The following is a 17,287-nucleotide window of genomic DNA, read 5'->3' as shown; positions in this document are numbered from 1 at the left end:
TGCACCCCTCCTATGTTCTGATAGCTGGATCCGCAGCTGCCACCGCGTGAGGAGGCGGTCACGTGTTGTTTTGACCGCTGCCTGGGCGCAGAGTAAATTGGGCGGGGGCGCGGGCTGAGGCGGGAGGAGATTGGGGCGGGCAGACGGGAGTAGTCTGCCTCTTCCCCAACCCTCCCTTCCCTGAGTGACCCCTCCCCTTCGCTCACCTTAAAACCACCGTGCATCACCATGGCGAGTTGTTCCTTCGCTCGCGACCAAGCGACAAGGACACTGAGAGCTGCAGTAGCGGCGGCGGCAGCAGCTCTAGCAGCGGTGGCAACCAACCCTCTTCTTTCCTCAGGAACCTCGACCGCACTCATTGGGACCAGGTTGTCTTGTCCGGGAGCCATGTGGCTCTCCACCGCCACTGGCTCCCGGTCAGATTCAGAGTCCGAGGAAGAGGACCTCCCCGTCGGGGACGAAGTCTGCAAACGCGGCTACCTGCGGAAACAGAAGCATGGGCACAGGCGTTACTTCGTGCTCAAACTCGAGACCGCTGACGCTCCAGCTCGTCTGGAATACTACGAAAATGCTAGAAAGTTCCGGCACAGTGTCCGCGCTGCGGCGGCCGCTGCAGCGGCGGCCACCTCTGGTACCCCCGTGCCCGCGCTCATCCCGCCGCGGCGGGTGATCACCCTGTATCAATGTTTCTCCGTGAGCCAGCGAGCTGATGCAAGGTACCGACACCTCATTGCCCTTTTCACCCAGAACGAGTACTTCGCGATGGTGGCCGAGAACGAGACAGAGCAAGAAAGCTGGTACTTGCTGCTCAGCCGCCTCATCCTCGAGAGCAAGCGCCGCCGCTGCGGCATGCTGGGCGCGCAGCCGGACGGAGAGCCGGCTGCGCTGGCGGCGGCAGCGGCGGCGGAGCCACCCTTCTATAAAGATGTGTGGCAGGTAGTAATCAAACCGAGGGGGCTGGGGCACAGAAAAGAGCTGAGCGGTGTGTTCCGGCTGTGTCTTACCGACGAAGAGGTCGTGTTTGTGAGGCTGAACACCGAAGTGGCCAGCGTAGTCGTCCAGCTCCTGAGCATCCGTCGCTGCGGGCACTCAGAGCAATATTTCTTCTTGGAAGTCGGCAGGTCTACTGTTATCGGTCCAGGGGAGCTGTGGATGCAGGTCGATGATTGTGTAGTTGCCCAAAACATGCACGAGTTGTTTCTGGAGAAGATGAGAGCCTTGTGTGCAGACGAATACAGAGCCCGCTGCCGCAGCTACAGCGTCAACATTGGCGCCCACCTGTTAACCCTGCTGTCCGCTAGGAGGCACCTAGGCTTGCTGCCGCTAGAGCCCGGCGGCTGGCTCCGAAGGTCCCGCTTCGAGCAGTTTTGCCACTTCAGGGCCATTGGTGACAGGGACGACGAGATGCTCTTCGCCAGGCGCTTCATAGCACCCAGCGAACCCGTGCCTCCCTCCAGACGTGGAAGGCTGCAGGTGCCCAGACCACGCAGGTCCAGGAGAGCGATTTCAGTGCCAGCCAGCTTTTTTCGACGCTTAGCGCCTAGCCCGGTACATTCCCCGAACCCTGAAGAAGCCTCCAAGGACAGAGCTTGTGAAGCCTTGGCCTCAGGCCGTGGAAATTCTAGGGGGAAAGGCAAAGAGGGTCAGGAAGGAAACGGAGGTGACTACATGCCCATGAACAACTGGGGCTCAGGAAATGGCCGGGACTCGGGAGGTGGCCAGGGCTCCAGTGGCCAAGGTTCCAGTAGCCAGAGCTCAGGACGAAACCAGTGCTCCAGCGGGAGGCAAGGATCTGGAAGTGGCCAGGGCTCAAATGGTGGCCAAGGATCAGGAGGTCAGCGCTCAGGAGGTCAGGGCGCTAGAGGAAACCAGTCCCCAGGAGATGGCCATAACACCACAGGTAGCCATGGCTCAGGCAATGGCCAGGGACCTGGAAGTGGCCATGGCTCAGGTGGTAGCCAGAGACCCAGAGATGGCCATGGCTCAGGTGGTGGCAAGAACTCAGGAGGGAGCAAGGGTTCAGGAAGTGAGAAAAGTACTGATGGTGATGGTGACCATGCAAAATCTCTGAAGAAAAGATCTTATTTTGGTAAATTTACTCCAGGCAAACAACCGCAAATGGCACCTCCTCCACCACCACCACCCCCACCAGCTGGAGCAACTAATGGAAAAGGGAAGTCTGGAGGGCGATTCCGACTTTATTTTTGTGCTGACAGAGGACCCACAAAAGAACGCAAAGACACCAAAGAGATGAGAGATACGGAGACCCCAGAAGGTGTAGCTCGGGGTTCCCACAGAGCCAGAGCTTTTGATGAAGATGAGGATGACCCATATGTGCCAATGAGGCCAGGGGTGGCTGCCCCTCTTGCAAGCTCCAGTGATTATATGCCAATGGCTCCTCAAAATGTTTCTGCTTCAAAACAGCGCCACTCTCGATCACCATTTGAAGATTCACGAGGATATATGATGATGTTTCCCCGAGTGAGCCCATCATCTGCCCAAAGTACTCCAAAAGGACCTGATCCTAATAAAGAGGATGACTCAAAGGATAACGATAGTGATGGTGACTACATGTTTATGGCTCCAGGAGCTGGTGCAATTCCAAAAAGCCCGAGAAATCCTCAAGGTGGCTCTTCCTCCAAAAGTTGGAGTTCCTACTTCTTGCTGCCTAACTCTTTTCAGAGCTCACCCTTGGGACAGAGTGACCACAGTGAGTATGTACCAATGTTACCTGGAAAATTCCTGGGGAGGGCCCTGGATAAAGAAGGTTCCTCAAACTGGGGCCTCAAAGATGGAGCTTCAAAGCCTTCACTTGAGGGGTCATTCTCAAAGGCTGGAGATGGTGGATCACCTTCAAAGCCTTCAGATGATGAACCCCCAAAGAATAAGGCTAAAAGACCTAACCAGCTGTCTTTTATTACAAAAGGAAATAAAATCAAGCCCAAACCACAAAAGCCCACACAAAAGCAGAGAGAAGCTGACAGCTTTAGTGGTTATGTCAACATTGACTTCACTAAAAGAGATAGCAGTATGCCAGCCCCCTCTGCTCGAGGACTGTCACATTCATTGGGCATAATTGCTGACCCTAGACAGTCAGCCTTTTCTAATTACATGAATGTTGAATTCAGAGTGCAATTTCCAAATCCAGCAAGTCACCTCTCAGATCTTTTAAGAGCTATCCCAGGTTCCAATCCCTTATTTCTGGAGGGTGCTGGGTGGCCACTTCTTCCTCTTCCTCCCAGGGCTGCAGGTAGCAATTCTAATGTCGAAGAGGGTGACTACATTGAAGTAATTTTCAACCCAGCAATGACACCGGCCGTGCCTTTTGCTGACAGTGCCATTCGCTATGATGCTGAAACAGGTCGAATCTATGTGGTCAACCCATTTTCTGAGCTCTGTATGGACATTTCTCTCTCCCCTAGCAGACGCTCTGAACCACCACCTGTAGCTAGGCTGCTGCAGGAAGAGCAAGATACCAGATGCTCTCAAAGCCGTTCACAAAGTTTCTTTGCAGCTGTCAGAGCAGCTGTTTCGGCTTTCCTGACTGATGGCCACCAGAGAGCGATTTCTGCTGCCCCCTCCTCAGCTGCAGCACCAGCAGAGGCGCCAACCTTAGCGGTGGGCCGGGGGTTAGCTGCGGCATCAGCGCTCGCTGTAGCCCCGGGCTTAGGCGCAGCCGCCGCGGGCTTAGAGGCTGCGGCTGGGTTTGACTCCGCCTCTCCCCGCGGGTTTCAACCTGTTGCTGATGCTGCTGGTACAGAGGCAGTTAGGGAGGCCCTGGACAATGCGGGTGGCGCGAATCCTAGAACCCCGAACCCACCTGCAGACCTTGCCAGAGGTGAGAACGCAGCTGGCGGGGCTGCCGCCGCAGCTGAGGGTCCCCCACCACCCCCGCGCCACCGCTGGGTGCCGAGACCCCCGGAGAGAGAAGAGTCTGAAGACGAAGACGAAACTTACGTGAGAATGGACTTTGCCAGACCTGACAACAAGAAGTTCCACTCTCCGAAAAGAGGTTAGTAGTTTTAGAATTAATTTCCCTAAAGTCATTGTTTCATAAGGGTCGTTGCGGAGTGTACATTGTTAGGGATAAAAGAAGGAGTATTTACTTACTTAGTGCTGGAAATCAATTTTAATTATTCACACATTACCTTTTTGATCTTTGCAAAAACCTAAGCTTTTATTCAACCATAAATTTACCCTGACAAAACCGATTATCATTTAGACATTTGCTCTACTTTGGGGGAATAATTAAAACTAAAGGACATTAAACATGAAGATTCTTTCAAACATCTTTCCCATCACTAAGTGATAATGCAAAGCAAGAGGTCCAAAATTAAGTTCCATCAACCATTTCCAAATCCATAAGTAAAAACTGCTTTTCTACAGATGCCTATACTGTATTTAAGTGCTGGAGTTGAATAAGAGCATAGAATATTAAGCAGTAACAATTAACTCTTAGTGTTACTTTTTAAAAAGCAGTCATTGTTATGCTAGTTTGCTGTGATTTACCAAAAAGGTTAAATTTCAATTGTTATCCTGAATGAACAGAGAGCTGTGGGAGAGGACAAAACATAAATAATTCAAAACAGAAGATGATTTTTAAAAGATGTTATTTGGCTCTGGATTGTGTTTTTATGTTGATCATTTTTATTTTGTTTTTACACAGGATAAATTGTGAGAAACTGAAATTGTGAGTGTCCCTTTTCTCTGTCACTGGTAGGAACAGACTAGTCGCATTTGCTCTGCCTCATTTTCTTCTTTTAACCTGCCACCCTTGCCAAAGAGGATTTAGTGACAACTTGATAATGGATATGAATATTGTTTCAAAAGTTTAAAAAGCATTTAGAACATCTACTTAGTGTGCCTTCGGAAAAATCAATGAATGTCCAATAGCAAGACTGGAGGAAAACCTGACCCCAGGGGCAACCTAACCTGGAACAGTGGGAGGTTTTAAAAGGCTAATTTTCCTAAAGAAGTGTAGGAGCTGTCTGTGTACAACATGACAGAATGTTGTCTTGAATCATTCTCAAAAGATGACTGCAGGAGATGATGTCTCCATAGTCTCAACTGCTTTCCCTCTTTAAATAAGGAAAGGGATGGACCCCAGCAGTTTTCATTCCAGTAGTCTGTTCAGTGAAGATTTTTGCTTTGCTTGCTTTGTGGAATGCTTTTGTGATTGGATCTCCGCCCACTGTGCTGGATCAGGCAGAACAATTCGGAGACTGATCACAACAGTCACCTAACAAGTTCCCTATTTAGTGCAGGTGTAGCTCCCCCCCACCTCCTCTTTCTCCCCCTGCTGTAGAAAACTTGCCATACAAAAACTCACATTTGCAGCACAGACACACTCAAAGAGTGATCATTAAAAGGACAAAAGGATGCTTTGGCTTGCCAAAGGATTCAATTCAGATGTCCATTAAATTGTGAGCCTCCTCCCCAACACCCCCCCCACCTACCCCTACTTGCACACAATCTCCATTACTCCCTTAATCCTGCATTTAAAATTTGTAATTCCATTTTCCAAAACTTAATTCATAACTAGTTTTTCAGGAACAGGTTTGTTTTATTCTGTAAAGTACACCTGAAAATTAGTATCAAGCTATTGGAATCTTAACTGCTAATAGACAAGCTTTACAACTTTGATTTAAAATTACACATTGAGATAGATGCTGCATTAAACTATCTGCTTGGTTCCTGCAGTACTTTGTAAAGCATGCCTTTTTATAGTTTTGCCTATACTTTCCAATACTCTAATCATTGTTTAAGCAAAGATTTAAAATAGTGAAATCTGGCTGTTCTTCATAAACCCCGACTTCCCAAGGATTAAGATCCAGTAACCATGTTCACATATATTACTGATTTGTGACTTTCTGGGTATTTTGGAGATTTGACATTCTTTAAGTGCATCGTTTATTGAGGAAATTCCTAGCTGTTTGATTGATTACAGTAAGAAGGCTATATCTCAGAGGAAGGTATATGCTTAAATTGAAATAAGAGAATGAATGCACTTTGGAATGTGAAAGCACTTTTCACCTGTTACATATTTTTATTGTGTCATTGTATTAATACTGAAATGAAATTTCAACCATTTAAACTAATGATTTAGTTTCTTACAAAATTTTTGGTGCTGAGAGTGATTCTTGCATATAGTTTCTGAGATGTATGGAAGGAATGGCAGGGGAGGGATGTGGTGAAATAACCCACTGCAGGAAATGACTTTGGTTAGCATTTTAATGTGAATTAATAGAGTAGAATGTTGTCTATGAAGTGTGAAGTTAATAGCTTTTACCTATTTCAGTCTTTCCTCATTTTCCTATTTAACATTTATAATATAAAAAGATCATATTAAAGAAACAAAAAATGCTTGACAAGAACAGAGGCAAAATATTAAGAGTTATGTATTTCAAAAAGGAATTTTAATTCATGGAAAGTTCTTAGAACTGCTTAGCACATAAGTAAGTGTTATACATGAATTATTATGTAGTTACTGTCATTGTTGTTTTGTTGTTATTACATTTAGAAGCACAAAGCTAAATTAAAATTCTCTATCCTCAAATCCCATGTTTCAGTTACTGTATTAAAATACTCCACATGTTTGTTCAGTCAGAATCTTTATAGTTACTTTAAGTAAGATTATGTTACTGAGACAGCATTTTCATGTAACAGAAAATTAGTATATAATCTCATTTATCTGTATATAAGGGCATTTGTTCAAGTCAACAGAAATATAACTTGGACATGACTTTTTTTTTTTTAATAAAAGAAATACTTTTTAAAGCCTTCCCCGAAGATGGAATCTTCACATTTTAAACATGTGAGTTTTAGACACTAACATTTAGGAGGAGAACATAATTCCTTAAGTGGTTTAGTCTGACTCTTAGCCCATGTGGGACTTTTCTCTTCTTTCACTTCTTTACCTGATGTAAAATTGATAGTTTGAAATGATGTGAGGAGAAAAATTACCTGACTTTTTTTCAAGAGATAAGAGGATGAAAAAGGCAGTTCTAAAAAGTATGAGATAGCCAAATCAGTTATGTTATGAAAGCACTTGGTATTGAAAAGAAAAAAAATCAACTTTTGAAATATTTGGCACTGAAATCTCCATATAGGAAACCTATGTTTGTTTCAGGTGTACTGCTGCCAAATTATGTTGCTATAAATTATAGGTGCTATGAGCACATTTTTTATAGTTTTAACTTATTTATTATAAATTACTAGAAAAATCTTCACGTAGGAGAGATCTTCTAGCCATCTTTGATGGGTCACTTATTTTAGGCAACATTCAATCCTCCAGATTTGAGTAATCCTTTGGAGTAATGAGGTGTTTGACCTATAAAAATTAAAGAGGACCTTACTCAATTAAAGTTAGTTAAAGTTGTTGGCAATAATTCATTGCATTTATTCTGTGTTTGAGTGATGCTTGCAGCATAAAAATTTTGGCCACTAGCATAATATCTACTTTAAACAAGGGCCAAGACTATGGGCACACGAGAATATGACACATGCGTAAAAACTCAAACAGGATCTCTAGTTTTCTTTTCCTGTCCCTAATTGGCAAATGAACCAAAATACTTCCGAGTCATTGGCAGAGAACTGTTTTGGGAACAAACTCCAGCTTCTAAAACATTTCATGTTGGAACACATGTGGCTGGCTAGTGCAAGTTAAAAGTAAGAAATACTGTGCATGATTTAAAATGTACTGTTGTGGGCCAGGGATTTAGTTCAGTGGTTCTGCGGCCTGCCCCGCAAGCACAAGGACCAGAGTTCGATCCCCGATACAAACAAAAACAAAATAAAATAAAATGTACTATTGTAGATCTGGGTGTGGTGGCACAAGTCTGCAATCCCAGTACTGAGAAGGCTGAGGCAAGAGAATCACTGCCAGTTCTAGGCCAGCCTGGGCTACATAGTGAGTTCAAGGCCAGCCTAAACTACACAGTAAAACCCTGTCTCAGAAACAAACAAAAAAATGTACTGTTGTCAAATTATCAATTTATTGGTTGAGGCAATGCTTTCTAGTTGCAGATTGCTTTATAGTTTTCAAAGCACCTTCACATTCTTTATTTTACTGATAGATGGTAAGTACTGGAAATGAAGCCTGTGTTAAGAATTTTTCTGTGGTCAAAAAGGTAAGTGGCAAAGCTGCAAATATAAGTTATACATCTCATTTAAAATCCATGACTCCACCTAGTATATCACACTTCCCTTTAATCAGGTGTTTAATCCATTATTTTTTATATTGATGAAAGATTATTATAAAGGGAAGGATTGGGAAAAATTATAGGTTCATATGAATTTGACAGTAGCAAATTTGTTTGTAATACATTCAGAATGTTAAAACTGTCATCTATCTGACAGGACTTGGGTAATTTTCATCACATTGAACTGTTTGCTGTGGCTCTTAAAAGAATCTGACATGTGCTGGAATCAAATGTTTTAAATCTAATCTAGGGAGGAGTTAGCTAATCTTTACTTCCTAAATACAGATAGTGCATATATCCATTTGGATCTCACAGAAATGTTGAAAAGAATGAAATTGAGTTGAGTGTGCATCTGGTAACCTTCCATTAATGGTCACTTCCTCAACTAAAGTTAGATTTCTATAGTTTTCCTAATAAACCAATGACACTTGCCAGTTTACAGCAAAAAGTCTTTTAATTTCTTTCTGTGTAAAATCTGATATTCTAGTCTAAATTGTCACAGTGGGTAGAACAGGCTACAGTAAGACAGGTGGAAAAAAAAGTACTATAGAAATAGATGTTCTTCATTTGTTTAAAAAGTAAACTTGATTTTAGCAGTCAGACCAGTAGATTTAAGAACCTTGAAAATCAAATCCTCTCCTTGGAACATAAAAATCCTTGTTTAAAATTTAATTCATTTTGTTTATTACCTTTCTAAAGTCTTTAAGGTGATATAAAAATACCCAGACATTTTATTGGCACTATTGGAAAATAGCGTTTGTAAAATACTTAAAAGTCTGTAGTATGTTTTGTGTAAGAAGTGCTGCTGGGCTCTTAGATGGTGAGGAGGATCACTTGCTGGCAAACATTGCTTGGTCCCGAGTGAAAAATGAGAGATCTTTAAAACTAATTTTTAGAATGATAAAATGAATACATTACAACACACTTTTTAGCACAAGCATTTGGCTGCTAATTTTAAAGGTATTGATAAAATTGTAAAGATAATGTGCTTGCCATGTGAAGTGAAAGTATGTTCTCTATCAGTTAGTTCTGCATTGTAAAGTTACAAATCTCACATTTTTATCTTTTGCAAAGGTAGGCTCAATGATCGAAGAAAAAAGAATTTTTAAGGATTTTTTTCTTAATGTGGACATGTATACTGTTTAGGTTTTGCTTTCTTTTTCAGAGTATCTTTCAACTTCTGGCTGAGGAGTTATTCCTTTCAGAAGAGAAAATATGTACTTAAATATTTAGTGAAAGGAGAAAATTATTGCTATCTTTGTTCCTACCTTCCAGATAACCCTTTCCTTATTGGTTTCATTGGGTTGTATTCTATGAGTTTTACCCTCATGTGCCCCTTGCCAGACTTGTGTCCTTAACTTCAGAAAAACATGTCCTTTCCTGGTCTCTCTCTGACTAAAAAGGTAAGGGACATTGCAAATCGAGCAGGGACTATGAAAGTTTCCCATAAATTGTAGTGTCCTTAACTAGTTTTCACAGTAATATAATTTAACTCTCTATGATTAATAAATTCCTACATATATGTAGCCTTGAAACATAGAATATCAATCAAGCTTCTATCTCTAAATTCATCTTACATCTTACATCTTCACATGTGTACCCAATAGTGCCCTTGAATGTCTGACCAGCAAATGTGAGTTTTAACTTCTGCTTCAAAATGTTATGCCTCTTCAAGGCATATGAATGATGTCCTCACCCACCGAGTTTCCCCTTTGAAGGAGTCCTTATTATCACTCTAGCTCATACCATACTCTTCCTTCTCCTTCTACCTGTCCCTAACTCTTCCAGCCTTTGGAGTTTGAGTGGACACTATTTCTATTGCCATGGCTAGAGGGTGTATTTCCCTGGAGTCCTAAATTGAAATTTCAAATACATCTCACAGAAATTATAGTTGGATGTAGTTAAAATAGTCCCTGCTAGTTCAGGACCTTCATAGGTTAAATATAGGGATGTGTAGATGATACTATCAACCTATCCACCATTTATTTATGACAGTGTTTCTTTTTTTTGGTACTGGGAATTGAACTCAGGACCTTGTGTTTGCGAGGCAGGAGCAGTGCCACTGAGCTAAATCCCCAGCCCTTATGATAGTGTTTCTATGAGATAATTTATTCTGAGTTTCAACTGAACGATGAAGCTTGGAATATGTCTCTTGTAAATTGGAGACTGTTTATATTAGAATTCTAGTAACTTGCATTCTTTAAGTCAACAGTAACTAGGCAGAAGAGTGAAGTGGCTCAACAGTGTGTTGTTGGGAGGTAGTGGAGAAACTGACTTAGAATGAAAATCTCTTATCTGATCCCCCAGACAATTGTATCCACATAATCCAGATTGGAGTAAACAGGCATAAGCGCTCCAGGCCCTTCTAGGGAAAGACAAGTGTGAAACAACTGATCTGACCTTTGAGGATATAGAGGTTTACAAGTGTTATCCATTTCCCTCACAAATTCTTTTGATTATTCTATCACAAACTTTTGCTACTATGGGGATAAGCCTATTTTATCATCTGATGTGTGAAGAAGACAATGCAATTGGTATTGTAAAGACCAGTAGCAATTATTGCCAGTTTTTACCCCTAAGAATAGCACTTCATTTTTATCAAGTCCTAGAGAATTATCTTTGTATACATTCATAGGGCACAGAAATATGTGGTGACTTCTCTTATTGAATTAAAAAAAAAACTACATATAATCCAAAAATCATGCTAAGCTAAACCAAAAAATTTAATTTCATTATTATCTATTAAACTTTAGGGTGTATGTTTCCATTTGCTTTTTTTTTTTCTTGCCATGGATGTTTTATTTGGTTGCTTCTGCTTATGTAACCACTAGTTGATTGTGGGAATAGCATGTTGACTAATGAACAAATTGAGGATTTTCAATAGAATTTGAAAAAAAAAAATTGTGATCTAGGAAAAAATGGAGTTAAAAGGATAATTGACAATAAGATTGGGGAGTATAAGAAGAGAGTAAGAGAATAACTGGATATATTGCTATAGCTTCACCTTTTCTGGGCAGAGAATTTGGATTGTTTTGGATTTTAAATTGTAATAGAGGCATGTTTATGACTGATATAAAGAGGTCTGGAATACCCTGGAGGAACTCCCTTCTTGGCTCACTCTACAGATTTCCAGGGATATTGAAGTCATGTGTGCTTTATTACTATATTAAAGATTAATGTTCAGTTTATATAATTATACAAATTAAAACAGAAAAGTTTACTTCATTTGTTTTTGATAAGAAAATGCTTCCTGCCAGGCTTTGGAGAAAGTAGAAGGGAAATGTTTTCATCCATGAGAGTCCATTAAGGTTTTTCTCTCTTGCAGAGAAAAATTACTTGAAAAGAATACCACCAATTAAAAGAGGTGGGATTAACTTGTCATTAAAAAGATCTTTGATTAATTGGAAAGTAAGAATACACAATAAGGTAATTGTAACCTGTCAGTATCAAATGGGAATAATACATCAAAAGCAGACCACATTATTAAAAGCATCGCTATTTACTTTTCTGGTGGTGAAAATGATATAAAAATAAGCAGGCTATGAATCTAAGGTATGATTGTCTATCCTTTAATATTTATTTTGTAGACTGTTTAAGATTGAATTTTAATCCTGAATTGCTTTCCTTTGCCACCCAGCAAGCTTCTGAGTCACTTCCTTTTGCTATTCTTTGGAATGTGCTCAGGGAATGTAAACTCATTTCAATATTGGCCTAAGTGAAACAGGATTATGAAGGCAAATCTGTGGCTCAAGTTCCCACAATGCATTTCAAAAGCAAGTTAAATTATTTTGGGATTATCTTATTTTGAAAGCATTATTTTTTAGCATAGTTAAACAGGAATTGACAAACATATTTTGTAAACTTGAAATTATACTATTTGCCAGGTCTTAGTAATTATCAAACATTCACCCAATGCTGGTGTGTTATAGGAAAGAAATGGAGATATGAATCAAATTTTTACTGGAGACTATCATTTGTAAAAAGAAAGAAGAAAGAAAACATACTCCGATGGCAACAAATGCTCCAAATTTCAGGCTTAGTGTAATGACAATGAAGTTGTTTTTAGATATAAATTTGTGTATTTCTTGAAAAATAAATGTTAACAATGTAGTATATCATCTAAGGTAATAAGAAACCTCCTTTAAAGCATATACAGTATGCCGTTGTGTGAACATAGGATGATATTTTTATATTTAAAACAGTAAACTAAATTATATGAGATAATCTTTCTAACCTCAAATTTCATTTAAAAGCATGTAGCTGATATCTGAAAAAATTCCATGATAATTATCTAACCTAACTTCATAGAAAATAAACAAATTGCAAATATGTACTTTCAGTTAATCTATGGCTCTCAGGGGTACCTTTTTCATCCTGTGTTAATAAGATACATAGAATCTAAAATTTCCTATGCCTACTACTGACAGGAAGATTTAATGTTTTTTCTTAATCGAGGATACTTATTTTTCTAACTTTTCAACATGAGGAAAGGACCTCTTCAATGAATCCTGACTAATAGCCACAGTACATGGGATGGAAACATTCAATACTTCGTCCAGCTAAAAGTTTGTTATATGCCCAAACATCTGGTGAAAAAAATGAACAATTAAAATCTATACTTCAGTTTAACTCAAGATCTTATACTTGAAGCCTCCTCTGGAGAATGCTTTCCATGGGTTTTTTAGGTTGTGCCAAATGAAAAAAGAATACTTGGTACTTTCATGTGACCCCATCTTAAAATAACACTGGCATATATAGTTAGTTTTCTTAGCATTTATCCCTATCCTTCTGGAGTCCAGTACTTTCTGTATATCTGACCACCCCCAACACCCCATTATGCACTATCTCAAGTAGAAAGCCAAGAGAGTAATAACTGCCACCTCTTTTTATTAGGTGAGAATTTCAATCAGCTTTCCTTTGCAGTCCTGATTTTGTTCTTTCAGAAGAAATTTAGTGATTAGGTCAGAAGACTGAGACTAAGTTCATGCTTAAATCTTTTGAATGGTGCCATATAACAGGTTAAAGGCATAATCAAGCATGTGGGACAAGGAAAAACAATCTTTGTCTGCCAGAAACTTGGCTCACTTGAAGGAGCCTAATGTCTGGCTCCTCTGGAAGGAAGTAGAATAGCGCAAAGCGCAAGCATGTGCAAAGCTACTGTCCCTCAGAAATGTCAGTGGCAGCGTGGGGGCAAAAGGAGTAACTGCCCTTGAGTCTTTGCCCAGCTTGCACTTGTTCTTCATAGGCAGCCTGCAGAGTTTATTAACCACCTGCATGTGCAGGCAGTTTCCTCCATATTTATCTCCAAAACTTCTAGGTAGATTTTGGTTTTGTTTTTTGTTTTTCGTTTTTTTTGGTACCGGGGATCGAAGTCGGGTCCTTGCGCTTGCGCAGCAGGCGGTGAAACCACTGAGCTAAATCCCCGGCCCTAGATTTTGTTTTGTTTTAGAGCAAGCTGGGGATGAAAGCTCTTCATACTAGTTCTAATTTTGGTTTTATCATCTTTCTTTGCAGAGTGATTAAATTGCCACAAAAACACATTTTAGAAGAAAAGTGACACTTAAAAGATTTCATCTTCATCTACTCCAGATCTGCCTAAAAGAAAGAAAATTCAGAAGCTTCTGAATAGAAAGCAACCTAACTTCTAAAAACCTACAAGTGGATTCTGGCAGTTGAAGGATCGCAACTCAATAAGATCACTCTTTCTGCTGTCCTATGGATCCAGTGATTTTCTGATTAAGAATGCTTGCACTGTGCTTTATTTTCTAGTGCCCCCCCATCTGTGTCTTTGAAAGAAAACAAATACTATAAAAGTTAGCATCTATAACTCTTTCCTTTTCCTCCTAAAACTCTTTCCTTTTCTTCCAATCTAAGTAAATGTAGAGCATACCAGTCTTACTGATGTATAATATTTGGTTTCATTTTGAAGTTACAAAACCTTTAAATAACAGGAGATAAAAAACTTATACAAATGAGAAGATAGGTATGATCTGGAATCTTTTGATTAGAACATATGCAAAACATTTCTTCATCAAGAAATGAAATATCAACTGAACTGATATCTTGATGGGGAATTTTCAATATTTTAAAGGCAGGACTAGAGACCAGATAATCTCAGTTTTTGCTCATTAACAAAACTACATCATTTCACATTGAATGTCAACTAAACTGATATCTTGATTGAGCATTTCCAATATTTTAAAGGCACACCTGAGGAGCAGGTTATCTACTTTTTCATATATAACACACTAGTCCTCTGCCTACAAATCAATTTAGCATTTCCAAACCAATTATTTTATTTTGAAACCTACATTTTCCTCCTAAAAGAAACAACATTTTTCAAAAGCCTCCTCATAAGATCCTTCTCTGTTTCTCTGAGCCTTCCCTCTCTCACACGACATCCTTCCTCTCTTTTTGGCCCTCTCCTGGACACACACACTCCCTCTTATGCCCAGGACTCCTATAAAGAAATCAGTTTCCTATATAAAAAAAATTTAGTATATACTTATCAGTCGACATTCAGATTACAACTTAAACCAAAAGGAATCTCTTATAAGGCTTTGTTTCCTTCTGGACAATAAACTGATACAAGATGTACCAAATTAAAAAATAATCAGAGCAAGCTCCCTCCCTTCCCATTTTTGCTTGTCTCTGATGGAAACTGAATTAAGATTTTAGGAACCTGGACCTTTGAATACATGACACCAACAGGTGGTGACCACAGAGGATAGGTACAAAGGTCTTGAAGCTTGCTTAGAGCTTTGTTACGTGGTGGCACACACATCTCTGCTTGTTGTACCATCACTGGCAAACCTCATCACATCATAGATGGATGTGTTTGAATGTGTAAATGTGTGAGTGTTAGTGTGTGTATGCATATAGTGGTGTGTATGCATACTTTGTGTACCTGTGAACATGTGATTGTAGGTGTAACTGTTGTGTGTAACTGTCAAAAAATTGCTTCGCATTTAATGTGCAACTTTGAAGTAATGTAATATTTATCTAAAGTTTTTCACCACTTGTTGTCTTTGAACATGTACTTCTATCTTTGGGCAGGCTTCTAATACATGTTGCTAAGCTAAGTTTTCTGAAGAACTGAGTGGATTTCTATTTTTCCTTGCCTACCAACCAAAGGGATGGAGGTATCTTTACTTCCTCTTGTGAGTGAAACTGAAGAGGGGATGTGGCTACAGGACTAGTCACTGCTACAGTTATTGGTCATTGCTAAGGCATCAACTTCTTCAGTTCCTTCAGACTCCTCTCTTTCCCCATCCTAATCAAATAATGCAATGTGGCTTTTGTTCAATATGATAACAGTGTGCTCTTTAGGCAGCCTCTTTCAAACCTTTTGTCACCATTTTATATTCAAGTAAGTTAAGTCATAATTATTCAGAATGTTGGGAAGATAAGACTATTTGGAGGAAAACACTATTTACAGATTAGGTTTAGGGACTGCCAGCAGACAGGGTACAGAGGGTATATCACAGAGGTAACACTTGCTGAATAAACAAATGGAAACCTTATACACATACAAATAGTAACAGGTACAAAAGTTGCAGGTACAGCATTGCAAATATATAATCTCTTTGACATTACTCCTTAGTTTACAGATAGAATTTATTCAGTATTGTGCTGGAAGGATATGTACTAACATATCACTTACCTTCCAGTTATCAGTTTATGTTGCTGTTAAGAAAAACTTATGATGGAATGATTTTTTTGTGACCTCTACATTAATTTGGTGTCATACATAGTCACTAGGTTGGTATAAACTAAAACTTTACAGTTGCAACAGCTCATTACATTTGCTATTTCTACTTCACAGTTCTGCTTTGAGTTGCTTTGGCTTTGTCTTCCTTTGTAAATACTCTTGTATTCCTCGTAACCGTCTTGTTTGCAGATGACACAAACTTGCAACTCTGTATAGTGTTTATATTATATATATCTGACTTGATTTTCCATAGAGCTACTTGCAATAAATGTGTTCATAAATTATTTATGTGAAGATTCATTTTTTTCATAATACCTGTATCTCTACCCTGTTATATACATATTCCTTCTCTGGTAGAATTGATCACAGTTTTCAAAAGGAAGAAATTGGGGTAATTTAAGGTTTGTGTTAAAGTTACTTTGCCTAAAAAGATGAAGTTTTCAATAGTTAATAAAATTAACTATCGATTCCCCAAATGTGGAGGTGATACTAGTGTAAAACAGTTTATAAAATGACTCACTTAAGTTTCTGCATGGACTATGATGATGTGTGAACCCTCTATTTAAGTGCCTACTTAAGGAGGTTGAGGTGATTATTTATAATTTTCTTTCATCTCTGTCCCTTGCTACTTAGTCTTGCCCTTTAAATGACTCACTGTTCATTTCATTATGTTTAACCACTAGGAAATATGAATACATGGAAGTTGTATCAGTGTACAGAGCATTTTTGCATTGATAGAATATGGAAGGAAGGATGGATTGAATATGAAGAATTTGTTAGAAACCATGTCAGCTTTGTCAGAAACAAAAGCCCAAAATTTATTTTATTCATTCCCCCACAGCCTCTCAAAGACAAACATATCTGTTCTTTCTATGCCATTTGAGGGTTCATATTTTCCTTTTTTTTGGTACTGGGGATCGAACTCGGGACCTTGAGCTTGTGAGGCAGGCAGCAGAACCACTGAGCTAAATCCCTGGCCCTTGAGAGTTCACCATATCTTAACAAGATTTGAATTCCTGGAACAGCAGGCACAGACTGGCTGCTTCAACAATCAGCAGAACTCACTAGTAGGAAGGATCTATATTCAAGAGTACATAAACAATTCATCTTCCTCACTCTCTTAATCCCATACATGGTAACCAAATGTTCTCTGTAGAATTTGAAGGGTACTATTTCTTTGAAAACTGGTTCAAGAGAGTTGTCAGGTTTAAAAGACCTAAGTATACATTGTGTTAAGTACCTCCAATGACTGCTCAGAAAGACGCTACTAGACGCTAAATAGCCCCAGAGAGCATCTTGGAAATGTACCAAAATGCTTTTTTAAGAAACGTTTTGAAAAACAAAACTGACAAAAAGCATAACTTGGAAAATGTGA

At 39.8% G+C, this 17,287-nt stretch overlaps 1 protein-coding gene across 3 annotated transcripts; it reads left to right on the top strand.

Annotated features, from left to right (window-relative positions):
* The first annotated feature begins 137 nt into the window (after nt 1-137).
* Nucleotides 138-16,196, top strand: Irs4 (insulin receptor substrate 4). Of its 3 annotated transcripts, none has more exons than XM_087196752.1 (3): nt 138-2,710; nt 3,827-4,012; nt 13,716-16,196. In XM_087196752.1, exons 1-3 carry the CDS (start codon nt 229-231, stop codon nt 13,718-13,720), a joined length of 2,673 nt encoding a protein of 890 aa, XP_087052878.1. In that variant the 5' UTR covers nt 138-228; the 3' UTR covers nt 13,721-16,196. The 3 variants fall into 3 exon arrangements, with proteins under 3 accessions (XP_087052878.1, XP_021097266.1, XP_004861504.1); XM_021241607.2 differs by adding an exon at nt 4,667-4,690 and having other exon boundaries at nt 138-4,012; XM_004861447.3 differs by having other exon boundaries at nt 138-4,012.
* Nucleotides 16,197-17,287: the final 1,091 nt, after the last annotated feature.

The sequence above is a fragment of the Heterocephalus glaber genome, unplaced genomic scaffold, assembly GCF_053883595.1.
Source record: "Heterocephalus glaber isolate CG9 unplaced genomic scaffold, H.glaber_assembly_v1.0 deba00001613, whole genome shotgun sequence".
Classification (NCBI taxonomy): Eukaryota; Metazoa; Chordata; class Mammalia; order Rodentia; family Bathyergidae; genus Heterocephalus; species Heterocephalus glaber.
Note: the sequence above shows the minus strand (reverse complement) of the source record. Positions and strands in the feature narration are given on the sequence as shown.